This window comes from Achroia grisella, unplaced genomic scaffold, assembly GCF_030625045.1.
Source record: "Achroia grisella isolate CSIRO2021 unplaced genomic scaffold, CSIRO_AGI_Agris_v1 utg241, whole genome shotgun sequence".
Classification (NCBI taxonomy): Eukaryota; Metazoa; Arthropoda; class Insecta; order Lepidoptera; family Pyralidae; genus Achroia; species Achroia grisella.
Genome location: NW_026712734.1, coordinates 2,369,005 through 2,396,515, shown reverse-complemented (window position 1 = coordinate 2,396,515; position 27,511 = coordinate 2,369,005). Strand labels below are relative to the sequence as shown.

The window sequence follows — 27,511 nt, the reverse complement described above, 5'->3', positions numbered from 1 at the left end:
ATATAATGTCATTTCTTAAATTAGAAATATTGATTTAGTACATATATTAATAAATTTTCTTTTTATTAATAAATAATGTATTCATTTCCGATGTTTTTATACCACAAAAGGTACAAACAAGCATAAGACAAGGGTAATAACGAATACACAGAAGTACAAAATATATCTATGTGTAAGCGTATGTATGTATGTATGTATGTTTTAAAGTAAAAAAAGGTGTCCGCTTTTTCTCAAGACAAAAACACGCGTATAGAGGATAGGGGACTAAAAACGATAACATTACTTACCAATATCTGATAACTGAAATTGTCGCAGTAATTTCTTTAGAATATCGTACATAAACCAATGTTAGGTGTAGATGTATGAATAAATAACATGATATACATTAAGAATAAGTATCAATAGTCCCTAGATAATTATGATCAAAATATGATTCAAGTTCGAATTCGAATATAATTTCCCAAAAGGAACTTACTTACCTCGAACTGTCATAACCACTCGTCAGACTATGTCTATAGACAACGATCGATGCGATAGGTGAGGAATGGCGTTCTTTGTTCAGAATCAAAGAATACAAATCGCGAGAATAAACAATAATCGTATACGGATCTTGCTTTATTTTATTACAAAATTAATTACGCATCGACACGACTGTCATCGCAGATGGGGTAGTTAGAGGTATATAGTTATTCTAAATAGAAACGGGAATAATGTAATTCAAATAAACTAAAGCATTTTTGAATACTCAGATTTTTTTTTTGCAATTATCGAGGTCACGGTGAACGCAACACTATATATTTTCATACATAGATATTAAATATATTCAGACTGATACTGAAATCTCTTTTCTATTTAAACCTATCTTTAAAATTAGAATAATTATATATAATTGTATTCATTAGATAGAAGACGTTTTGAATGAACATAGGTTGATCTTAATGTTTATTGTTATCTATGTTGTGCACTTTTGATTAATAAAAATAAATCTCATTAGGGATATATCAACTAAGATGTATCTCCTCCGTAGCCTTAGATGATCCATCAAAACTCCACCACTTAGCGTTGTCTGTAGAAACTCTATCCGATCCACATCATTAAGGGTAAGCGCCTACCATTTTACCCAAGTTCATTCAGCATTCGTGTTTACTCTGAAAATATATATGTAAGTTATGATATGATAATGAGTTCCTATTTGTAAAATAATGAGAGCGTAGGTTGTTGGTACTTAGATAACCTCGATGTTCCCATCTAAGTGCATATGGCTACATATATACCTACGTATTTTACACCAATAGCTATATGATAATAAGTTTGTAATGTTATTAACTGAATTAAATGTTTGTATGACGTTTGTAAAATCGAAAAGCTCCACCAATCTTTATGCTGTTGAAAATTTTTATTTAATATTATAAAAATTCTGCATTGCAATTTTTATTGACAATTAGGTACGGTATCCTAGTTTCTTACTAAGTGTATAATGTTAGCACTAGAAGCGGCTTTATATTTATCTACTAAAATAATCTCGCGTAATGTACAGTTAAGCCGACATAGAGTACAATCATATTTTTATGCATCTATTCTCTTTAGATTGATGCAAAGTGACTTGATATCCGAACGCTATTCGAGTGGCAACAAGATAAAAAGATCAACTTTTTAGAATAAGTAGCTAGATCCATACGTAAAGTATCTATAACTTTTATTTCTACTTACAGTGTCACGAACATTTAGATACTCAAGAAATTCTTCAATATTTCTTAGAAGGAAAAAGTAAGTAGGTACTTATTAGGTTTTGCTACCAGTGTTTCTTTTTTTATCGTTCTCATAGCTATCTATAGTCCCAAAGTTTCATTTAGAGAACTTACGGCGATGAAAAGAAAATGACTTTAAAATGTAAATTAATATTGTTCCTCGTCTATCTTTTTTTTCAGATTACAACCGTAACTTTATAATATAATTGAATCGTCCTTTCTTCTTGGCATTTTCCCGTAAATCTCATGTTTATTTAAAATGCCTTCTTTAAAAATAGAAATACGACGAGTATTTTGTATTTTATAAGACGGAGATATCATTTATCCTTTAAACCAGACTCCAAATAATTAAAAAATATATGTACATTTTTCTAAACAAATAAAACGACTTCTTTTGTTACAGCTTTCATGCAGAGATTTTAAACCCGTACACAATTCGCATGCAGATATCGCGTGTATTCGAAATAGTATACCTAAATCATACTTTTTTAAATCGGTCAAAACTTTGAGCATAAATATTAGTTTTTAAAAATTCTACATAAAGTGTTACATAGACAACTACCTTTTCTATGTAGTTCGAATGGCATTATGACGGACCACCTGATAGTAAGCGGTAACCGTTGCCTATATACAAGAACAGCACTACGGACATCACATTACCATGTGAGATCCGTGAAAGCATGCATCGAGCGTGCACCCTTACTGGAAGCAGAGGACGCTGGTCAGGTTGTCGACTGTTACGTTTGGTATTATATTAGGTAACTTTGACTTTAAAATATAACTTCGCAGCCCGGCAGTACAAAAATTAGATTCGCATGAGTCATATATTATAAAAAACACAACTCATATATAATTAGTATTATATGTACAATAAATATATATTATCAAATATATTATATACATATATAGTATGTATATAATAATATTTAATGAAGAATATTTATATATGTAATAAGCATCTAATCATATACTCAACACTGTATTCTTTGCCATTGGAGAAGACTAAGATGTCATGCTTCTTATACTGTAATTTCACGGCCTAATCTGCATTCAAATAAAACACAGGTTACAACGCAATCTGATTTGCAAGAAGGTAATGACTTTTAAAATAAAAAACCAAAGTTATGTAATATCTATAAATTACACTCTTTACTTATCGTTTTCCTGACCTCAAATACATATTTGCGGTCTTGACAGCATTTCCAATGAATGTCTTCACTTGCCCTTTCTGCACATAACCCTTTGGTAGGTACAATCTCAATTGGAAAAGATGGGATCGCCCAATTCGTAATCGAGAAGTTTAACGAAGTTTGTATTTATACGTTAGATAAGTATTATAGATACTTATTTCAAGCAATACATAGCTTAATATTTTATAACAATGTAAGGGAATTTAATGATCTTACTATGTTTTCCACCTTCGCGACAATATAATTTAATTTAATAAAATATTAATGAACAAATAAACTTATATTTTAGAAATATATATATATGTAGGTATAGCTTACTATTTTTTTCACAAAGAATATAACATTGACTCCTAACAACATTGCGATACTGCTATTATTGTAATGTAGTTAGGTGTCAATGTTGAAATTATTTGATTATTTCTCGTATTTACCACACATATACTAATATGTGTGGTAAATAGTAGATACTGATTATATACCTTATAATCAGTACCTACTATTTACCACACATATAATTACTATCCTATAGTACAAATATTTAATAAATATAGTACAAATACGTTTCTATAGTAGATTAAGTTGTTTGTAACCTGTTTAACCTTAAGCACTAATGAAATGGTTATAATACTTAAAACTTAAATCCATATATAGAAGAACAATGATTTATGTGTATCTTCTGTGCGCACATAATAGCAATAGAAATAAAGTTAAACAGAAAAAAAAACAAAATAGATGTTCAAATTAAAATCAGTTGTGCGACGCAGCAATACAAAAATTTTTACCCCGGTCAAACAGTAGGTACCTATAGAGAATATACTCATAGTCTTATATAAAGGTAAAAGCATAGTAGTTAGGTATACAATGTAATCGACAATTAATTCCACAAGATCAGGCTAAGTTGGATTTACTCACCCTGACAAGTTCAAGGTATACATAACTCGTCGACAACTTCGAGCCTCGTATTCCCATTATTAGTTCTACTCGGAAACACTATACCAATATCAACCATATTATAGATAGAAAGGATATGACAGTTGGACCTTATTTTATTGGTTCATCCATGTTCGTTCTAAGACCTTTTTTTAATGTATAGCTTTGGAATGGAGTGCAGTATGCTGACTGGGCATCAGCAGAGGAAAATGGGAACGAAAACTTTTATTCTATCTTGTAGAATGGTATCCCCCAAGCCGACTTATTATTAAAGAACTTCTTTGGGAATATATAGTGTAGTTTGTATATATGCATTGCCGGGCAAACAAAAAATATATTTAACCTTACCTATGTTCAGCAGTGAGAAAGAATAATTGCACATTACAATAAAAGAGAATTTGAAGCGGAGTGAAATTCATACAGGCTTTTCATTAATCACAGATCTTCACCTGACAAATACAAAACTCAACAAAGCGGACAGTTTCCTTTGTTTCCCTTTGATATTCCAGATGAATAGAGTCCCTATTTAAATACAACGTAGGTAAGCATGCTCGAGGTTCCAATGAGATATAATTTTCTATCGTACTCAATATTATATGCGATATTGTAAACAAGCTTGTTTAACACATACCTAATTGATTTCTAAATTATGTATATTTTGTAATTAATAAAGAATCAGAACAAGATATTATATATTTATCAAAATTATTAAGTTCATAATTTTGATAAAAAATTGATTCAGACAGACAAAAAAATAAGTAATAGTAGATAGGTTCAAAATTAAGTAAAACTAAACTTTACAAACTTCGAATGTCTTGCCGTTTACATGTAGTTAACTAAGTAAACAACATATTAAGACTGTAACAAAACATCCAATTTATGTATTTAAATGTATCTAATATTTTTGGGTTATGCATATCTATATTTGAAAGATGATCATTGATGATTTAAAAATATTTCTTTAGTATGAGCTGAAACAAATAAAATATCTATTTTTATCGTAATTAAAAATTCGTTTAAAATCTGAATTGACATTTTTAATTAAATTTTCAGACTATCTTTCAAAAGCCTTTTTAATTAAATTTAGAATTTCCGAATCAGAAATCTACGCGATGTAGCTAATGTCTATACTTAGGTATACGCAGCGGCCTGATAAGCGAATGGCAAATAGCCCCAAGCTTACTGTTTGCGTAACAGCCTCACCCTCGATTTCCATTTATACTATCTAAAGAAAGACGTCTTTCAAAGGTTTTTAAGATCGTATAAGAAATATTGATCACTGAACAGATATGAGACAACTTATGTATCTATCTAGGTTGATGATGATTAATACCTAAATATGGTCAATGCATTGGGAAAAATATACGTATATTAAAATTTTATTCATGCAAATGTAAATATATTGTTATAATTTTCGTATGAATCTGCTCTGGTCAGCTTTTCTTTTATTTTTTACTATAAAAAAAGAATCGTCAAACTCTTCTTAAAACTCCGTTCAATTCTGAAATTGTAACACAAGCGAAGTTTGAAATTGCGGTCTTTGCTGTCCGAGCTAGTAAATTAGGTTCGGCGCTAAGGCATCGTAAGGAAATGAATATTCAATGAGACAAGGTTGACAACCTACGCAATTAGTCACATATGTAAAACACAACGTGAACGAGTTAACAACGAAAGTACGACGAAAGGGTGTGACAGCGGGGCAAACTTCTAACAAGTTGATACCTATTTAGTACGGTATCATTGGAATATTTGTGAGTATATAATATCCAATAGTCGATTATACAAAATGTATGCCTATATGTAGGTAACAAACAGGAAAAACTATTATGTGCAATAAGGATCATCAAAATTGAAGCGGTATTGGAGTATATATATTGCATGATCGCTGCCGGGTCACTGGTTAATGCTAATAGGAATAGGATGTCAGGTCAGTTAGACCATAGAAGCGAATCGCTAGAATTTTACCACGGTATTTTCCAGTGTCAATTCAGAATCTGATAGCCTTCATCGCTAGCGATGGGGCCGGTAGTCCTCGTACTACCAATATCTGCCATGCCAGGCGAGCATACACAAAATGAATATTGTCTATTGTGTTAAGAATCCTGATTGCTTAGTGTTTAAATAGTAACACACATTTTTTACACCCTATTTTTTTACAGTCTTTACATGCTGCCAGATAGCGTACCTATCATTACAGATTTAATATTAATTACAACGATTGAGCTCTAAAATGGTAAATATATGTAGATATTTATAGAGTAAAGTATCAGTTTCAACCTATTTAAAATTTTTCAATCACAAGCTTTCTCAATTGAGTCATATAATTCAAAGCGACGCAAACATGCGTTTGGTTAACTTGACATTTTTAGGCGAAAATAGTCGCATTTTATTAAAAGATTTTAGATACCTATAAAATGAATGAATGGTGATCCCGTCTGCGTAATGGTGTATGCCGGTAGGGCAAAGTGAAAGATGGAAAGAGGATGAAATAGGTCACTGAGCTCATAGTGGCGCATTCACCAGAAATTCACGACTACAGTAGGTACGGAATGAGCTCGCGAAAGTTGCTCTGCTAGGATACCTACGTTAATAACAATTCTATTATTGATTTTAGATATATAGTACTATTATTATTCAATAATTTCCATTACTAAGGCTGTCTTTCACGTAAGTCATATGAGACCGTATACTATAGTAAAATCTATATACAACGCCATTCATTATTATATTAATCTGTTCTTCTTGGCTAGAAACTACCTCTAACTAACGGTAGACAGAATTATCTGCGTAATAATTTAATCAATCATGAATAAATTAATCAAAATATCTTTATCCATATGGATAAATAAAACATTATGAATGAGTATATACTCTTTCATAATGTTTTATTATTTAAAATTAATAAGAAAAAAAGGTATTATTTGAAGGATAATTTTCCTTGTTGCCTGTATGGTGACCCACATTTAACAACGTATTCTGTGAAAATATATTTTTTATTGCTCCAGTTGTTTTTAGGTGAAAGCTTATCAGAGTTTTCGCCTCGTCACGATTTTACTATTTTATTATATGTAAAGATGAAGATTATGTAAATTAGCACCTGAAATTGTATAGATATAGTGAAACTGAAGTGACTATCACAGAGATATCCATAGAATAAGTGAGATGAAACCTAATATAACTATACCCAGATATGTTCAAATTAAAATGGAAATTAAAAATGCAAGTACTATTTGCATTTTTTAGTTATCTAACTAGCACGGGAGGTAACGATTTTTAACTGTATACCCTCAAAAATATTTGTTTTGTTTTATATAGTTTATTTTTTTGTGACAATGTTTTTTTTTGTGGATATAAATATTACTATTATCATTTTTAATTTTGTTTTTACAATACTAGTTTAGTAGTTTACTTAATGGTGATTTACAGTTTTTATAGGGTAGTAATCTTACTATATTATTATAAACTCGATTTAAGATTTAAGTTTATGAGTATGAATGGATAAGTATCTGTTACTCTTTCGCGCAAAAACTACTGAAAAAACTGAACGGATTTTGATAAAAGTTTACAGTGATATGGTTTATACATCAGATTAACATATGAACTATCAATTACATGCAGGAGAAACCGCGGGCGCAACTTGTGTATTATATTGAATTTTTTTAAATAAATTTAATAACGCTTGCACATCATAGTTTTTAAATGTACATGAATATTAGACCTTCTACCCGAATGACGAACATACTCGTATTTACAATTATAAAAATATAAATAAAAACCATTTTCACGTCGACAAGAAAAGAGGTGCCATATACAGGCGGATTATCATACTACGCAGTATCTAGGCCTACTACTGAGACTTAGCGAAATACGTAGCCCAGCGCGCACACACACAAAAATGTTTTTTTTTTCATTAGAAAATGAGATTTGTTTTAGAAGTTATTTCTTAAAAACGTAGGAAACGAAACCAAGCCATGGGCTTCTTGAAAGAAGTTGCTAAAGGTTTTCACTTGTGTTGTTACACTGCCTGGGAAATTGTTGACTCATCAATAAGTAAGTCCATATTATTCAATGATGAGACGCTTCTGTTGCCTGTTTGCACCACACTTATCATACAGGGGTAGAGCGGCCCCTGAATCAGTTTGGCACTATAAGTGCCAGGCGTCGCTTCTCTCTATTTAAATAGTTAGGCGGAGACTATACCTACTGTCGTCGCATCTCTTATCTGCTAAACGCACATGGACAACTTTGTAAAAAAAAGGAAGGTTTATTTGGGAAATTGGTAATAAAATAATAAATGTAGATTTAAGGCTATATATATATTTTGTAGTTACATTTTGTAAAAGTATTATTTAGATTTATATATCACAAATAAAAAGTGAAAAGGCAAATATTAACATGATACTTACATGTTATCAAATTATAACATGATACTTACCGCTATAATGTAATGAGTTCTATTATATATCATTTTAAAAATAAATTCCTTGCTGCGCATCGTAAATTTTCACTTCATTCTTCATTTCCAGCTCCGGCCTATATGAAATAAAAAAATATATTTTATGTAACAAAATATATACTTAGTAATAACAAATCTTTCTTAATCAATTTCGACTTTAAGTCGACAATAATAAGAGTTCAATAACTATATATTATAATATTATTTAGTCGTAAAAATTATAGCAAGGAGCATTTAATTATACTAAACATCTATAATGGACATAATTCATAAGTTCAGTAAAAATAATAAACAATATCGCATTTTCTGAATTAAAAATATACTGCTCTTTATTAAAATGTTACTTACAATGACAACTGTACAGTCGGCTGTTGAACTGGAAGAAAAAATATACACACATTAAATTTATTAAATATAATATACGTGTCCTCAATGGCATAGCCTCATAGCAACCCCTAAGAACAGGATTTTGAGCATAAATGAGAACAAAAGTATGTTGTTTTCGTCATTAGACTAGTGATAGACGGAATAGAGAACATTGATACGATATATTTTTTTTAATCGAACGACGATTCGATGTTTTCTCCATGAAGACCAGTCTATGATATTTGGACACACAAAATAATATATTCTTTATTCGACCTTTAGATACAGTAATAATACTAATTACAAACTTATCCTTAAAAGACACCACTTACAATCCACCCATCACAATGCTGTGAAAAAAGTGAAAATTGGCAGAAATGTTAAGATCTAACAATGGGTAACTAATTATAACCATGCAGATTAACAAAAGAAATTGCTTACCCATTTGAGGCTGTTGTTGTATAATTCCATTGACGTCAGAGAAGTACATAGAGTGTGTAGTTTGTAGGTTCTGATCAATGTATGTGGCCTGCACTACAGGACCGGTTGTTGTCTCGTCTACGGTTTGTATACGCCACTTGCCAATATCTTCGCTCTCCTGCAATTTCTGCATCCTTTCTACTTGCTTGTAACTTGGTTCGCCGCCGATGTAATCACGCTTCATACGATTGTGATTTCGTATTTCGTGCTTGCGAAGGTCTGATCTGAATGTAGAAGTAATAAGAAATTAATAATCTTATTAATTATTCATATTTTAAATTTGAAAGTTTGTGAGTGTGGATGGACGTTTGTTACTCTTTCAAGCAGAAACTATTTAACGAATTTTGATGAAACTATACAGTGATATAGCTTATACATCAGATTAACACGTAGGCTATAAATTTCATGCGTAAGTTTCAGGCAGAGCTAGTAAGTTGTATCCCTTAATTTAAAAAAATATCATTAATAATGGTTATCGTTATTGGTTTAGTTAATGGCATTAAAAAAATCTTTATGTTTTAATGAAGAGGATGGAATGTGTCAGGAACGAGAGTCTACGATAGAGAATAATGTCAGATCGTAAAAAAAAAATAGATTCGATGTAGGTGCCATTCAAACTGCCATGCAAAAGCAATTGGCTCATTTATGAAATAAAATTTATTTGTTTTAGAGTAGAATGGTCTTGGGTTAGTACAACGTTAAAATTAAAAAAAAAGAGTAGGAATAAAGGTTGTTTGCCAGAAATTGCTTAAAAGAATATGGGTGCATTTTGTTAAATACATTTTTGCAATATTTCTAATACTATTTTAATATAGTGCAAAAAATGATTATTTTATTAAAAAATAATACGAACTTATAACAGAAATCCCTGCCACAGAAGTTGCATGTGTGCTTGATGTGCAAGTGTGTAGCTTCTTGGTGTTCCCTTAGCGCCGTATTCGTCCGGAATGCTTTCTCACACAACATACACTGAAAGAATTTAACCAATTATTTTTAACAGTCAGTAGAATTTCTTTTATATATGTAATTGGAATTTAAAAGAGCAACACACAAGTTTCTTGCTCGTTCTTCTTGTGATGAGACAGCTTTCCGAACGACTATTCAAAAGTGCTTAAATTAAGTTTATTTGAATAAATGATTTTCTATTCTATTTCTTACCAGGTTATCGCTATTGGTTTAAAAAAAATCTTTATGTTTTAATGAAGAGGATGGAATGTGTCAGGAACGAGAGTCTACGATAGAGAATAATGTCAGATCGTAAAAAAAAAATAGATTCGATGTAGGTGCCATTCAAACTGCCATGCAAAAGCAATTGGCTCATTTATGAAATAAAATTTATTTGTTTTAGGTATTTTGTTAAATACATTTTTGCAATATTTCATACTATTTTAATATAGCAAAAAAGGATTATTTTATTAAAAAAATAATACGAACAGATGAATGTGTGTGCACTGTGTATGGATATCACATTAACATGTGACACCTATGATTGTGATGTCATGCCTCTTATCCTGTAATTTCACTACCTAATCACTTTGAACACTCGAACCACAGCTCACTGAGTAAGCTACTGAGCGGGTGAAATACCCACGCCAATACCAATAATAACAGAAGTAAAGGTAAGTAGGGTTTGTATAAAGTCTGCATGAGTCTGTTTCAACTATTTGGGTTGCTAAGTATTCCATTTTGAAGGGTGACAAGGTAATGAATTTACAGGATGCAGATGCAGGACACATTAGCCTCCAGGAATGTCAAGGCATAAGGAATACCATGTGCTTCATAATACATATGGCCAATTTAGTGGTGCTGTTCATCTCTATCCATGATGTTTGCCACTTACTATCAATGGGTCGCTAGTCAGTTCAGTTCCAGTAAATAATTATTATTTACCTTAAATTGTTTTTCCCGATGTGTCAGTTTGTGTTTATTTAAATTAGAGGGGTTCACAAATGTAGCTGGGCACTGTTGGCATTTGTAAGGCTTCTCCCCGGTGTGTGTGCGCATATGCATCACAAGGTAGTATTTGTGCTTGCATTTATATGGACAGAGGTCACAAAAGAAATTGAATGTATTTGTATGGACCAGCCTAAAAATAAACATAATATTTAACTTGTTTCGAACAGTGAAATCAACTCACTCTAATTTTTTAAATAAAAGGTAACCTATGTGTGATACAATCTACTGCAAATAATATTAACATCAGTGTCTCCATATTGTTAGATTACCAAATAGAAACACTTTATCCATATTTATAACATTTTATTGATTTATTTGTGAACCAATTGGAATAAAACAAATATTAAATGTAAACAGAAACAGTATACATATAGTATAGTATACATCAGTGAATTCTGCATTTTAACTGCTTCTAAGATTTTCACACACAAACCTACAGACAGATAATAATACTAAAATATTTTTTTAACCTTGAGTTTTTAAACTCTAATATATAAAATAGATTAAAATTAGTCATCAAATGAAAAAACAAAAATATGAAATAACATACATGTGATTTTTAAGTCGAGCAATAATTGGGAATTCCTTGCCACAAGTGGAACACTTGTGACGCACAGTCTGCTTGTGTATGTGTCGCATGTGTTGTGTGATGCTCAACACCAGCTGCCCGCATACGTCACAGGCACGCCGCATGCACTGTCTCTCACGTCGGTGAAGTATCAGTTTCTCCTGAAACAAAAAAAACCACATATACAAAGAATCTAGTAAATATCAGAAATACCGATGAGAGCTGAAATGCTGAAACAGAGCTGATTACAGGCCAAAGAATCAGAATATATTATATTTCCAGTATCTCTGGTGGAGAGGGTAAGTGTGGCCAGCATGCAACCTCTGTGCAGTCTACATAAATCATTGTATTTAATTCCTGCTGAATTACGATTTCTAAGAGTATGTCATTTTTACCTTATTTGGGAATGTCATATCACAAGGTGAACATTGAAACTGCTTTATCTTAGGCACTTTCTTTTGTTCTAATCTCTCCCTTTTCTTTCGTTGCTTTTCCAATTTCTCTTCATAGTTGATTCTTTTTTGTTTCATTTGATGTAAAATCAATTGAAAATCATGTTTAGAATATGGATATGAGTGCATGGATGGATCACCTAAAATGTTTAAAATGCACAAATATTAGTAGAGTGAATATGTAAAACCTAATGGCAGAAATTATTGTACAAAGCAATACAAGAATCAGAAAACATTTCTTCTATTGTGTTATAGATTAAAATTATCTATTTTAATAAATAATTTCACTTATACTGTTTTATTTTATAATATATAATATAATTATTTTTAAATCATTACTATTATATTACATTAATATTAAATTTTGGGAAAATTGCTATCGAGTGTCCTTGTGGTAAATTGTATGTTTATAGTCACATCTATAAATCAATTCAATTACCAACAGTATTTGCAATCATAAGTAAGTACAACAATACAACTGAGTTGAATACAAGTGCTTGAATGCTCCATCTACAGCAATCACTTCATTTATTATTATTGATACAACATTATTTAAACTATAAATCTTAACAATATCAGTCAACAATTAATTACTTAGCAAACTGTAATAATATAAATAAATACCCATAGGATTTAATATTTTTCTAAATTTCCTATCAGATGTTTCACATGTTCTCTTGAAAGTCATGGCAGTCTTCAAATGTCCCAAACAATCTGTACAAATATATTTAGGCAAAGAGTCACTGAGCTCAATCTGTAAATACCAATCAGTGTTTATTATTAACTACAGTTTTAATCATTCTTTAATCTTGGAGATAGTTTAGTTTGATTGACTTATATATTATATTATGTTATTAACTTACATTAACATTTGTAATACTGCGAATAGCACTTGTTATATCATATCCATTTATCTTTTCTGTCAATGGTGTACATCCACTTTTAGCACAAACTCTACAGATCATGTCCTTAGATAAACGTTCAGTACTTTCGCTGGAATAAATAATTTTTACAATGTTATGTTAGTTTCATTATCGTATATATTTATTTAGTTCGTGTAAGTTTGAACTATCGAAGAAAAGTAACAATAACAAAAAAAGGTAACTATAACATAACCCCGATTATGTATTATTACTTTTATATTAACAGGCAGAACCGAATGAAAACTAAAATGTAATTGATCATTAATACCTATCTTTAAGTTTTTCCCAGTGGTCAGTATTACTGGTATTACTGCTTCCCTCACAGTCGTTTACATAGTTTGTTGAATAGCTCAATCTGTTTAATTTTACTAACATATTTTTAGTCACATATACCGCCATAGTAATAATATTTAGAAAGACTAATCTTTATTGATATACTCAAAATTAACCAGCGATTAATGTTCAGAAATATAACCACTAGAATAGTAAAATAATTATTAAAAATATAAAAATTTCGAATTCATTTCGAACTATGTTTCTATTTTTCAAGGAACATACTGTTTGATTTCTGTGTGACAGACAGACATGCACAGTCTTAACAATTTTGACATTGATATATTAAATATAAATCATACAAGTCTATGGCTCCAATGTAGGGGGATTTTTTTAATTATCCTTAGTGCGTGAAGCGTAACTGCGGCCAATTAGAATAATTTAATAAGAATCATTCGAAAAAAAATCAGTCATATCTGTACTATGTGACACTGTCATGTCACTATGACAATTTCAATATTATTTATCTACATTTTTTGTTTTGCTATAGCGCTTAACTTAATATTATTTCAAGTTTGTGCTTAGCTTTATAAATAAATAAATAATCCTGCTCTTATTTTAATAATAAAGGTGCATTATTTTGGTTTGGAATAAAAGTTTTAAATAAATATGAGTTCTTTTCTATTATTAAAGTCTATGTTATTTGCAAACGCTTTACAGTCTAAACACAAAAAGAAAAAGAAGAAACTGAAGAAGTAAGTTCAACATTATGTATAAAATACCCATATATTTCAATGATTTTTTTAATTAGACTAACTGTGGTATTTTAAAAACAAAAATCTGGGATTATTATTAAGAGAACTCATTCAATAATTAGCACATCATTAGACACTTCCTGCAGATTAAACAGTTTGTATTTTTCAGACATTCAATGAAAAAAATAAATATGTGCAGAATATGCAATCATGAAAGAGCAGATATTCCAATTTTCAATAATTTTCTACAACCAGATATTCCAGAAGAAATCAAAAATTTTTCTGGTGTTACAGTAAGTGAAATTGTAGTTGTATTAATATATAGAAGTTAACTACTATCATGTTTAGCTTACTTTGAATTCAAGAAGTAAAGTTTCATATTCAATCAGCTTCTAAAAATACAGTTCATGATTAAAAAATCATATTGCTTTTAAAATAATATTACTAGTAGCATAAAGTTTGTTCTTTATTAGTTTGTTAACATTATGGGTAATAAAAAATAGCCCTAACTCCACATTCTGACTTGATAGTCAGTCTATAGTTAAATTCAATAGAAGGTTGTTTAATATGTTTGTTATTGTCTACATTCATTAAACTGACAGACTGAATAAAAACATTGATATAGTAAATAAATGATTTTGAAGTTGATATTAATATTAGTAAAATATATCATAATTATATAGTATTGAGTAGTATTATAGTGGATAGAAGGTTAATGAGATTCTTAAAATAAAAAAAATGTACTGATAGTATACTTCCATCCCAACTTATCTATTTGTATTTTATATTTTACTAAAATTGCCCCAGCACTTTATTGCTATGGTGCAGGTGTTCTAATACTAAGGTCAATAAAAACTATCCTATCCTTTAAGGTAGACCAAATTCCATACACAGCTAATATTTTATAAATGTTGATTAAATGGTCCTGAGTTTTTCCTGGAATAACACTGTGGTGTTAGATTTTAATATGACATTGTTCTCAATTAATTTAATCATAGGTAAACAATACAGACAACTTTTCCAAACACATGTGTCAAAGTTGCCTGGATCTGCTGAATGGGTGCATAACATTTAGAGATCTGTGTCAGAAGACTAATAAGCAGATGATTGAAATGTCTGTAAAAAAAGGTAAATTGATTTCTTTTTATTATTAAACTATTTAACCTTGCTTATACAATATTAAAATAAGAGATAATTCAAATACAATAAAAAGATGAGTATAACACTTTATGTGATTTATAGGCAATTACCAAGGTATATAATTAAATCTTTGTAAATAAAATATTTATTTATTTAGTATAATTTTTGATAATTCATTTGATAATATGTTTTGAATTATCAAATATTATACTAAATAAATAATTTAAATTTTAGTTAATATAATTTATTAATAAATTAATAGTTAATATAATTTATTAAAATATTCTATGCTGATAATTAACAATTTCCTAATGTTTATTATTTATATATTTGAAATAATTTACATTTACAGAATTTGATAACAATGAAAACGGAATAAAAGGCGAGAGTGAAGACTCATATAATATACCTTCTCCTTCATTCTCAGAAGATAATTCAGGAATATGGAGATGTTCGAACTGTAACAAAGAGTTTTATGATTTGGTTAGTTAATTTTAATATTGGACAATAAAGATCTCTCTGATTTCTAGCAGATAGTTTAAATAATTATCTCATTTATTTATTTTAAAACTAAATTAATACTGCTAAATTTTGTGGTGTAATATAAATTTATAATTTTAGTCTTCCTGTCTATAGTCTTTAAAAATTGTTCCCATAATATTGGGCCTAGATTTAGGAGATACTTTTGTAAAAGTCAATCATATTCTTTTAAAAAACTTAGTTTATGACTGTGTTTAAATTGTGTGCTCTAGTTTCTCTCTATTATCTCTCGCCATTTAATTTATATCAACTCTATATTAACTACTACCTTTTAATTTCAACAGCCTACCTACAATAATCATTTAGAAAAATGCAATATACAAGTATCCAAGCCTCCAAAACCCCCTGAGGAAGTAACCAAGAAAAGATTTCTTTGTGATGTGTGTGGAAAAACTGCCTGTTCAAATGCTAATTTACTAGTGCACATGTATGTTAAATATATTTTATTAATTTTATTATAAGCTAGCTATTTCGCGTATGTTCACTTACACATAAATTAATAGTATATTCTCTATAAATTTTGTCATTTTTTTTATATATCTGAATAAAAGTTGTTTTATTTCAGGGGTACACATGAAAACATTTTTCCATTCAAATGCGAAGTTTGCCCCTACAAAGGTCGCACAATGGATTTATTAAGAGTACATAAGAGGTCACACATGACCGACAAGCCATATAAATGCACGCAATGTCCAAAGGCTACCACAACAGCGAGTAACTTAGCTAAGCACATGCGACATGTCCATAGTAATACTAGACCTTATAAGGTACTTATCATTATGTTAGTAGATGATAATAATTAGGCATAACTATATCCAATAAGTTTATTGTAGTGGCAAAAGCTGACGGCCGTCCTGATAGTACATAGTAACTATTGCCATATGTGTGAGCATCGTCAATGTCACACGTCTACATGTAAGCGCCAACGTCATACGTATACGTATAATTAGGAAAAATCATGGGATCTTAGCACGTTTTATCGATAACTCAATAAAAATAAAACGTGGCAATATCCCATTATATTTATTAATTATATGTATAAAGTGGAGGTATTATCTACAAACTGTGTAATTATGCTAACATATCTTATCCTTTATACAGCTTCCATAGCAAAATATTACTTTCTGTATTCTAGTCTAGAAACAAAACAAAAATTATCCTATGCTACTAATCACGCCTGTTTTGCATGACACTAATGAAAGTTGAGTCCAGGCCCGTAGTCCCTTCATAGCAAATACACTGGGAATTAGACAAAAAAGGATCAAATGGAGTTTAATCTGGTAATATGAACTAGCGGCTCTGTTGACAGCAGTCCTTGTTAGCAATTCTAAAATAAAATAGTTTAACTTTTAATTGTTTCAGTGTAGCTACTGTGATAAAGCATTTTCTTATCAGCATGATATGAAAAGGCACATAAAAGACATACATCTCCGACAAGGGACTGTGAAATGCGATGTCTGTTTCAAAAAATTCAATACCAAGTAAGTAAAACCACAAATACGGAAACAAAGCTTTTTTGCCATTAGAAACTTTTATGAATTCACATCAAATGACAGATAATTCTTATGAGAAAAGTAGTTATTAAACTTAGTGAGGACAGTCACAAATCCTATATATGACAACTGCTAAGAAATATTTTAAAATGTATATTTTTTATATATACTATATAATTTACATAAAAAATATCCAGACCAATACAACCAAATATACTCATAATCACAAATGAAAAGTAGACATTAAAAAACATGAAACCACAATGGTATTCAGAGCTACCCACGCGAAAGTGGGCCTAATATGGCACATTACTAGTATTGGTCACTATTACCAACACTAAAAATACCCCTTGATGAGAACATATATTTTGTCTTACTTTCCGCTACAAAGTTATTAAAAGAACACCCCATTACATCTAATCTGTATATAAATAATATAAAAAATCATGATATAAAAAAAATATTTGTATATTTTACAGAAAAATTTTACAAGGCCACCGTTGGAAAATTCACAAAATCAAAGGCGAAAGGCAAGGCCGTTTACCATCATATTTACAGCACCAGACAGAAGACCCCAATGAAAACAAAATTAATAATTGTGAATAAACATATTAGTATCTACCTACATATATAAATGCGGCTAACTCCAACAGCGCCATCTAGTCCTTAACTAAGCAGCTTGTGATATGGGTACTAAAACTGATAGAAAGACTTAAATGCATTTTTTACGTAAATACTTGTACATATAATAGAATTAGAAAACATCCAGACCAATAGAAACATACTAATGAATAGAAAAATTTTGTACCGTGCGAGTAATCTCTCGCGACTATCGGATATAAAGCGGTATACTAAATCGCTACACCACCGAGGTCATAACAAAAGCATGTGCAATTATGTATGCAAAATAATTATGGCGTCCGTAGACATGGTACCAAAATCTGCACTAAACCTTCCGACCTACTTGTTTTTTACCGTTTTTAAGACAGGCATGTTACTTAATAATTCATTAAGTAAATTCTGTAGACTTCGAAAATTTATATTATTAGAATTTGGGGTCTGCTTAGTGTATGAAAAGCACGCGTTTTTACTTATATTAATTAATTTTCCGCCTATTACTTATTAAGATTTTTGTATTTCATTTATGAAATTAATTAGATTTTTTTAAATATATTTATTCATTGCCAATAATTTTCGGTATATATATTTAAAAATACACAGTTTTACAATTTTATTACCCACATCTAAAGATGACGAGATATGTTTATTGAAACATGTGTGTTAACTTAACCACGTAAGATTTCAAACTAGTATGTTATGTATATAATAGTACATAATAACAGAGTAGTTTTAGCTTCGTTCACTAAATTGACCCCGAAGCGGATATTTAGCGATTTGCAATAGAAATCTTTGATTTGGACAAAACAATAGACTAAGAGGATTATGCAATGTTTTATTTATACACAAAATTTATGCGGCAGCGTAGTTAATTGCCGGTATCTATAAAATACCTACTTTTTGGCGTGTATTTCTTACACTATATATAGTGCCAAAATTTTTATGCAGGACATTTTTTAATTTGGTATATTAATAAAATTGTTTCAGTATCTTACTGTCATCTTGGCATATCATTGTTTTCTCTTAATATGAGAAATATTTCCGTGAATCTACATAGTATCAGTAGAAAAATATTTTATATCCGGACAGCTTTAGCAGCTAATACTCATAAGTAATATTTATTTATTATTAAATTATTTTTATATATACATTTTTTTTTGTTGCATCAACGTTTCTAAATCATTACATTCTATCGCAGTATCCTAAAATATATTATTTTCCTGTACCTATACCAATATTAATAATTTTATGGATAGTGATCAAAATGATGATTATTTTGGGGGTAAAAAATAATTTTTAATAGGCGTTTTTCAATTATTTTTATTATTAAATTAATTTACAGCCGTTTATGTAAGCATTCTGCTAATTGAAATTGTTGTAAAACAATAATCAAATACTATTACAACTTAATGTTACAAATTATTATTTTCTATCAAACTTTATGTTTGATATCGGATGAGGAAACGTGTCTATTAATAATATAAAATGATGATCCCCTCTTTCTCTCTCCCCGTTTAGAGCTTACGTAATTAGTAGCCCAGCAAATGTTCACCAAATCTCATTTAAGACTGAAATGGTCAATGTACATATTACAAATATAATAATTAATACAATTTTGTATTACAAAATTATTAATAAAATAGGGCAAATAATAAAAGAGGACGTACACGACAACAAATCCAAACGCAAAGTAAAATCTTACGTACGAAGTCTTAACTTATCTCACCAAAAGAGAGAGGGAGACAATAAATAAAAAAACTTCACAAAATTAATGCCCCACCTCCTCTAAGTTTGTAGTTAAGATAATACAGAACACAATGTAACGATCTCACAACGATACCATCTGACAATATTAACATTATAGTGTAGTACAGATCGAAAAGAAAAAAAATAATGGCGGAGGCAAACAAATGCTTGTTAGTACTTTATCACAGTGATAGTGACAACTCGAGAATATTTTTACATAAAACTATTACTGTGACAAGGCACAAAAGTGTATACAAAATATAACATATTGTTCCATAAAAAGCAATTACAATCGTAACATAATATGGAACCAACACAGAAATAAAACTTATCAAATATAAAACAGGATAGTTAACACCAAGAGCAGATTCATAAGCAAAGTAATCGCTTAACAGATAAGTACAATACAGTGAATTTAACTACTTTAAAAAAGAAAATCATTTACATGATAGCTTTTAAGTATGTGGAAATTAACATAAAATATTGGCCAAATTAACATAATATATTATTAGTAGGTACATACTCAGGGATAGTAGCAGCAATAACAGCTTATTATTAGTAAAAAAATAAAAGTAATTTAGAGTGAATCCCAATAAGTTAGAAACTGTTAAGTTATACCTAAGTTAATAAATTACTCTTAATTCCCCTCAGCTATAAAGTTTAGCTTAATTACATTACAAAGTTTATAATTATACTAAACAATACATATTTATGCCAGTTTTGAAATGTGTTCTTAAAAATAACAACACTAATTAAATACATCTCACATTTATAAAGTTTTTAAGTATGGGATGTTTATTACTCTTTCACACTAAAACTACTAAGCAGATTTTAATAAAACTTTACAGTAATATAGCTTATGCATCAGAATGCTACATAGGCTATATTTTATTTTGATATATTTAATGCAGGTAAAACCACTATTATAATATTTAAAATTGCATTAATTGTAATATGACAATGTTTAAAAAAGTTGCAGATAAAAATATTTTGTTGAATTCAAATATTACAAAAATAAGTGGACAAACATCTTAACCATAAAAATACTGATCAATCAACTACCATATATAATTCAGATGTCTATATTTTTGGCTAAAACAGTATCTGTTGCTAAATAAACTGAAAATGAAATCACACACTTGCTATTATAGGTAGTCATAGGCATACATGTTATCTTTACTAATAAGAGATACATGAATGTTTATCTACTATTCCACTCTTCATATACATCACTTGTTAACACTTGAATAAAATCCAGATTTTAGTGAGGCAGTATACTTTGGGATATTATTGGGAATGTTATTGGCTGTGCTTGTGAATTTGGCAGTGCCATAGGCTGACTAGCAGTGGATATAGTTAACTGTTGAGTAGATGTCTGATGGACCAAGTGTTGGGCAGATGGCACTAGCTGTTGCTGTGCAGATTGTTGAGCAGCAAGTTGCTGGGCTGACTGCTGAGCAACTATTTGTTGGGCTGACTGCTGTGCTGCAGCTGCCAACTGTTGTGCCGATTGCTGAGCAGCAGCTAAGTGCTGTGCTGACTGTTGAGCTGCCAAGTGCTGGGCAGACTGTTGCGCTGCTAAATGCTGTGCTGATTGTTGTGCAGCCAAGTGCTGGGCAGACTGTTGTGCAGCCAAATGTTGCGCAGATTGTTGTGCTGCCAAATGTTGAGCTGACTGTTGTGCAGCCAGATGTTGTGCTGACTGCTGTACTGCCAAATGTTGGGCTGACTGCTGTGCAGCCAAGTGTTGTGCAGATTGTTGGGCTGCCAAATGCTGAGCAGACTGTTGTGCTGCAGCTAGATGCTGAGCAGACTGCTGTGCTGCAGCAAGATGTTGTACTGACTGCTGTGCAGCTGCAAACTGCGGTGCCTGGTGTTGAGAGACTACTTGAGATTGTAAAGCTGACTGTTGTACTAACTGTTGTACAGTTGTCTGTGAATTACTCATCAACTGCTGAGCAGGTGGTGCTAGTGTTAATTGTGCAGGTGTTACCACCACAGTTTGCCCACCTCCCATTAGAGTGCCAGAGTCACTAACTTGCATTAACTGTTGGGCACCAGCACTAGTGACTATCAGAGCTCCAGAATTCCCAACAAGCTGTTGAGTAGTACTCACTGTAAGTATCTGAGGAGCTGGTGTTAATAGCTGGGCACGAGAGGCAGCTGGTGCTAATGCTAGATTGGGAGTGGCTGCTGCAGGGACCAATGTTGGAAGAGCTCCAGCAAGGCTTACAACTGGTGTCACACTCACAGTAGCAAGAGATACAGGAGCAGAAGTGCCATGTCGTGATGTAATAACACAAGATTGTTCACTTCTTATTGATGCTGTCTGTTCCAACAAAAATTCATTCATTGATGTTAATTGTACATTTTTCTCTGTCAATTCTGCCACTTTTTTTAACAGTACACTGATATTATCATGCAGTAATTTAACCTTATGGTCCAAAGTCTCACAATTTCGACATATATTTGTTGTATTTAGTATTTGTTTGTCAATAGTATTTTCATAAGCAAATCTTCTAAACTTAGCCTCAGGTGGTGAATCATCATCCCTCACTGGTAGCAATGGACGATTATATGTTGGTCCTGGAACCATAAGTACTGGCATTACTTCTTTGCCACCCACATCGGGTGGATGGAATAGTTTGCAGTCTTGATTGGTGCAAGATCCATGTATGAAAGCTTGGCACACAGGTACACTACGAGAATCCCGAGGGAGTACACCACTGCTATAGAAATTCTCCTCCTCCTCAACAGTACTATGAATGAACTTGCAGTTATTTCTGTAGCAACCTTTATTTTGGAAGTCATGACAAAATCTGAATAGCTCCTTTAGACAAGCTGTGGGTGGAATTTCGTGTATGAATCTACAATTATCACGACTACAACACCCACGTATGAAATCTCTGCAAAAGTTACTGGCAACTGGACCCGTCCTGTCGGTTTCTTCGAGCACACTTGTCACTCCGTCCACAGGCATGATTCCCTTTCCAATCATGACTTGTAGTTTGGACTACACTGGACACTACATAAACCTTTCAATTTCATTCCATTGGTTGCTTCTTTACTTCCTTCTGACTTCTCAAGCATGAAACAATTAATTTCATATGGAAATTTGATCTATAGCAACGTTGGAAACGTATATAAGTTTCCAAAAAAAGATACTTGCTAAAAAACTTAATACATTATAAAACTTTAGCTATTTCTAATAACAATAATTAAAGAAATTTAATTTAATTTATAAATCACAACGTTGGTTGCTGTTCGTTCTAACAAAATGGTTTTGACTTTTGCTTGCTTTCATTACTATGAATTGTACTCTATGCTTGGCTTGTACAAAATAAATACTTATGTGGAATAGTAGTACGAGCATGTAATATAGTCCACTTTAAATAAATATACTCTTTTGCACTTACTCTTACTAAAATTTCGCAAAGAGAAACAAGACAGAAAGTAAGAGCTTGATGTCGAGAATAATCAAACATCCTACTCTAGTCTTTTCATTTTGGTGTCCTTCGATGTTAGTCTGTGATTGTATAGACAAACTCCCAATACATTGGCTGACATTGACAGTTTGCGTGTGACATTAAATTACAAATATGGCGGCTTCGGTTCTTCTCTTAGTTTGTTGTTGCTAATGTTTATAAAGTTAATACACAATTGATACATTTTGTTAAATGATATTATATTATTTTTAGATACAACTAGGTTACCTAAACAATAAATTTAAAAATGAGGTTAGTTTAAATTTTATACATGTTCCTACAGTCATAAGATAGTATTGTTTAATTTTTTGAGCACCTGTTTAACGAAATGTTCACACTTTGTTGTAGGTAACAAATAAATAGAATCATGTTTAAGCAACAACTCTCGCCACGTAGTGTTCACCCTTACCAGACCACTGTAGTGCCTCGGAGTGAACAACAATTCACCTCAGCAGCACAGCAAAGGGCGAAATATCCGTGGGCGGAAGATATCAATGTTCCAGTATACCAAGTTACTGGAACAGATAGCTCAACGTCAGATAATCCCTATCATGTAAGAATTCGTTAAAACAGGTTAAGAAGTAAGTCTCTAATCAAGATAATATTATTTTAGAAATATTGTATTATTGTAGGTCCCTCAGTATTATAATGGAACTTTAAGAAATTATGGACCACCATCCCCCGTCTATCAATCACCCTATGGTGGTAACACCTGGCGAAAATATAAGAAAGGCGAAACAATACAACATGCTTCTGATACATACACATTCCCACAATGTGCATCTGCATTTTCCCTTCCATTGTATGATGTTGAGCCACAAACAGCTGTTAGCCGATCCCCCATACCGCCAGTGCCATCAGTGAGCCCAGAAGTGCCTATAATAGGGGCTTGTGGAGGACATTGTCCAGGATTTGAATATGTATGCTACTATATTTTACAGGTAATAATGCTCTTGATTAAATTTTCATTTCTTTACCTGAACCCATTAATATTTATTTAACTTAACAGTATAACTGGATGTGCAGGTTTATATGGATTGCAATGTAAGGGAACAACATTACTTGTGGCCACTTTATCATGAGACTTTATTCCCATGGAGATTTAAAATATTTTAATACTTGAATTATGCTAAATAAATAATTTAAAAGACATTATCAATAATACATTAACTTTAATTTAGTGTTATATTTGTAAGAATTGCATAAATACTGTACATACAACTTTCTTGGTTTACAATATTATATACAAATGGTTTTTAATTTTTCTAATACCTTTTTAACAACTAGTAATGTTTTTTATATTTTAGTTCAGAATCAATATGATTAATCAGGGGTACATGGAGTTGATAGTGGCATTTTTTACATTTTTCACTGTAATTCTAAACAATAATGCCATTTTGATGAAATCATTTTCAGTTTTATACACTAATTTGGATATCTTTTACTGTATCATCTTTTTATATTATAATTTAAAAAGTACTATCAATAATTTAGCAATAATCCATTTAAAAATGATTTTATTTATATTTTAGGTAATTTTTGTAGTAGGTATATTGACAGGGATTTCATTATGCATTGCTGGTATTGTATTGAGGCGTACAAACCGAAATGGAGATCTTGGAGTCTTAGTTTATATTGGTAAGTATAAATTTGATAACTAAATTTAAGTATTTAATTAATATTTAATTAAAAATAAATAAAGTACCATTCTACTCATATACCATTAAAAAGTAAATTTTACATTATATATTTTATGAAATATTTTAACTATGAATTAATTTTATTATTATAAGTAGTGACAGCAAACGTGAGGCATGTGAATCCATATACATATTTATGAAATATTTGAAGGGATTTCTTAATATTAAGTTGACTTCATGATAATAAGAATACTCATATTTCTACTAATATCAATTTAGCAGATTAGATGATTACAATGTTATTAGAAGTAGATCTAATCTCTTTTATTCTATTAATTGGTCATCCACAATACTTATGCACTTTTTTGTTTATGGCAAGTGCACATTATATTTAACAAATAAAAGTATGATATATTTTATGAGAATATTTAATAATTTCAGGATGCCTCTCATCTTGTGTATGTGCTGTATTGCTTGGTGTACAATGCTGCGTACGTCGAGAAATAAAGCAACGTAAAGTTCGGGCTAATATGCATATACCTATGCAATCCATTCAGGTAAATGCAGTTGAAAACTTCAATTGTCTGATAAATATGTAACTTTTTAATTTAGTGAGTGCTTTCATTATACAATTTGTGTCAATTCTGTCAGAATCTATATACTCCAGTATAGTAAAAGTTATAATTAATATTATTACTGTACTAAAATTGTGGGTTTTAATAGGGTTGTCTACAATATAGCATAGTATGTGAAGTAGGCAAGCAAATCATAAATGCTAGATTGAATCCAAATCTTCTGCAGCTTCTATATATTTTTACATGTTAAAAAATAACTTAATTTTTAGTAAATGTAATGATAGACCGGAAATAAAGCAATTTTTATTTCACTGTCCCAAAAACTTCTATATGCTAGAGTTCACATTTATAATATTATTCGAAATTATTATGTTGTCTAAAAATTACTTGCATAGTTTCTTTTACATTTCCAGGAGCCACCAGCCACATCTTGCCCTTTATTGGCGTCCACATTACCTCATAGTCAAGTATACAGGTAGTAGTTTTTTCATCAATAATGAGACATAGGATTTATATTATGCACTTTATTTTGCCACTTTTTATCGAAATTAGGTAGACTAAAATAATAATAGGCCTGAACTTATTGTAGTGTGTTAGTTTTATTAGCCTTATCTCTTGGTTTCGATCTTTTTATAGTCTCAAAGGCGAGAATTACCGATACAGCTATTCTAAAACTTCAAACGACGAGAAGACACAATCTCATGCCAGCAATGGTGCTGACGCTACGTGTTCATGTGTTGAGTCCTAATAAAAACAATAGGTTTACTATTTTAGGATATGAATCATTTCAAGTTGTAGTTAATTTGTACAGTTCGATTACAATTGTTAAATGATGTGTATATAATCTGTAGATTTGTGAATGTCATTAATCCCTTTTAAACCTCTAACACCCGTTGAACCCTTCGTTAAGAAAATAGAATTTCTTTAATTTTTGCAGACCGACAGTGAATATTTGCGCTGAAGAGGACGTCACCGGTGTACCTTGGTGGCGGCGCATCAACAGAGACTGACTAATTTTAAGTTTATTTACACTTATATTTATAACGGAATTTGTAATTTGTTTCGTAGAAATACGGGCAGTATCATGATCTTGTTATTTTATAATAAACAATGCTTTATATTATAACGCCTCTAATTTTTTTCCATAAGTAATAATTTTGAATGTAACAATATTATTAGTACCGACCTTACAAATCAGTAATCCATGTTAACAAGCTCTTTGCACTAGAATTATTAGCTACTTTTACTCGCGTACAGTACACATTGGTATATGAAAAGTAGCCAAGTCAGACCTTAGGCTACAGTATATTATCCTAAGTTATAAGAAGAAATTATATTTTATATTGTTATAAATACATTTCAGGACAGACCATTGAACTTGGCACCCATTTAGATCTCATCTCTTTTGTCGTAGAAGTCAACAATCAAGGCATATATCATAATATTAAACTCGGCTATCATTTCACATTTATGTTTTTGATGGGATATCATTACTTTTTGTACACAAATTATACGACGTACTTATTTATAAGTTAATTAATACCAAATTATTTTTGATAAACTACTGTATTTTCGTATGTTTTCGGGGTATATGATATTTCGACTAAAATAAGTACGAGTATATTTTAGACAGAATCTAAATTATTATTTTATAATAAATATTTGAAGTTTGCTTTATCCATTATGTGAAGGGGTGAACGTAAATTTTTTTTCATATAATATTATACAAGATGATCTTGAATGATGGATCAAAGTTAATTGGTAGCTATCGACGTTTTCATAGAATTTTAGTATTCGTCCAATATAAGTTGAAATAGAATCAATTAAAGTGAAAAATTATGATAAAATGATAACAATTTACCAGTTTCAGATTTTTTCCTTTATATTCACCTAATTACCTATCTGCATGCCAAATTTGAACTACCTAGGTCATCTGGAAGTGGGTTATAATTTTGATCTATAGTTGATCAGTGATAAAAATGACGATATTTGGACGTTAATATCTAAATAACCGTTCGAGATATGTTTATGAAATTTGGAACACATATTTACCTCGCAAGTCTCAATATATGAACCAAATTTGACAGGTTTATGTGAAAGAGTTTTTGAGTTATACAAAAGTTCCAAATGGTTCGTGTAAATATACACACGGTGCTGCTCGCCAGTTCTCTTACTTG

At 30.7% G+C, this 27,511-nt stretch overlaps 4 protein-coding genes across 4 annotated transcripts; 2 read left to right on the top strand and 2 right to left on the bottom strand.

The window, feature by feature from the left end:
- Window positions 1-8,289: 8,289 nt before the first annotated feature.
- On the bottom strand, window positions 8,290-13,658 carry LOC131842489 (zinc finger protein 675-like). The gene is made up of 10 exons (XM_059191026.1): window positions 13,338-13,658; window positions 13,010-13,139; window positions 12,771-12,900; window positions 12,090-12,286; window positions 11,677-11,855; window positions 11,061-11,256; window positions 10,024-10,139; window positions 9,132-9,394; window positions 8,673-8,700; window positions 8,290-8,401 (listed from the first exon to the last, which is right to left on the bottom strand). The coding sequence occupies exons 1-10, from the start codon at window positions 13,466-13,468 to the stop codon at window positions 8,338-8,340; spliced, it is 1,434 nt and encodes a 477-aa protein (XP_059047009.1). The 5' UTR covers window positions 13,469-13,658; the 3' UTR covers window positions 8,290-8,337.
- Window positions 13,659-13,762: 104 nt separating this feature from the next.
- LOC131842490 (zinc finger protein 675-like) lies at window positions 13,763-17,897 on the top strand. The gene is made up of 8 exons (XM_059191027.1): window positions 13,763-14,097; window positions 14,267-14,390; window positions 15,096-15,225; window positions 15,590-15,720; window positions 16,062-16,204; window positions 16,343-16,544; window positions 17,140-17,258; window positions 17,750-17,897. Exons 1-8 carry the CDS (start codon window positions 14,012-14,014, stop codon window positions 17,874-17,876), a joined length of 1,062 nt encoding a protein of 353 aa, XP_059047010.1. The 5' UTR covers window positions 13,763-14,011; the 3' UTR covers window positions 17,877-17,897.
- A 2,258-nt stretch (window positions 17,898-20,155) lies between these two features.
- Window positions 20,156-22,861, bottom strand: LOC131842590 (uncharacterized). Its single transcript, XM_059191168.1, has one exon. It carries the CDS (start codon window positions 22,630-22,632, stop codon window positions 20,896-20,898), a length of 1,737 nt encoding a protein of 578 aa, XP_059047151.1. The 5' UTR covers window positions 22,633-22,861; the 3' UTR covers window positions 20,156-20,895.
- Window positions 22,862-23,216: 355 nt separating this feature from the next.
- LOC131842592 (uncharacterized) lies at window positions 23,217-26,457 on the top strand. The gene is made up of 7 exons (XM_059191169.1): window positions 23,217-23,371; window positions 23,468-23,672; window positions 23,752-24,060; window positions 24,652-24,757; window positions 25,201-25,316; window positions 25,748-25,809; window positions 26,272-26,457. Exons 2-7 carry the CDS (start codon window positions 23,487-23,489, stop codon window positions 26,342-26,344), a joined length of 852 nt encoding a protein of 283 aa, XP_059047152.1. The 5' UTR covers window positions 23,217-23,371; window positions 23,468-23,486; the 3' UTR covers window positions 26,345-26,457.
- Window positions 26,458-27,511: the final 1,054 nt, after the last annotated feature.

Bases quoted from the DNA above. Each gene is read 5' to 3' on its own strand.
- LOC131842590 (XM_059191168.1), bottom strand. From the start codon at position 22,632: ATGATTGGAAAGGGAATCATGCCTGTGGACGGAGTGACAAGTGTGCTC.
- LOC131842490 (XM_059191027.1), top strand. From the start codon at position 14,012: ATGAGTTCTTTTCTATTATTAAAGTCTATGTTATTTGCAAACGCTTTA. The intron at 15,226-15,589 runs GTAAATTGATTT...TTACATTTACAG, and splicing joins TGAAATGTCTGTAAAAAAAG to AATTTGATAACAATGAAAAC. The intron at 17,259-17,749 runs GTAAGTAAAACC...TATATTTTACAG, and splicing joins TTCAAAAAATTCAATACCAA to AAAAATTTTACAAGGCCACC.
- LOC131842592 (XM_059191169.1), top strand. From the start codon at position 23,487: ATGTTTAAGCAACAACTCTCGCCACGTAGTGTTCACCCTTACCAGACC. The intron at 24,758-25,200 runs GTAAGTATAAAT...TAATAATTTCAG, and splicing joins TGGAGTCTTAGTTTATATTG to GATGCCTCTCATCTTGTGTA. The intron at 25,810-26,271 runs GTAGTAGTTTTT...TAATTTTTGCAG, and splicing joins CCTCATAGTCAAGTATACAG to ACCGACAGTGAATATTTGCG.
- LOC131842489 (XM_059191026.1), bottom strand. From the start codon at position 13,468: ATGGCGGTATATGTGACTAAAAATATGTTAGTAAAATTAAACAGATTG. The intron at 12,287-12,770 runs GTATTTATTTAT...TAAACATTTTAG, and splicing joins AAAAATATTAAATCCTATGG to GTGATCCATCCATGCACTCA. The intron at 11,856-12,089 runs GTAAAAATGACA...TTTTTGTTTCAG, and splicing joins ATATGACATTCCCAAATAAG to GAGAAACTGATACTTCACCG.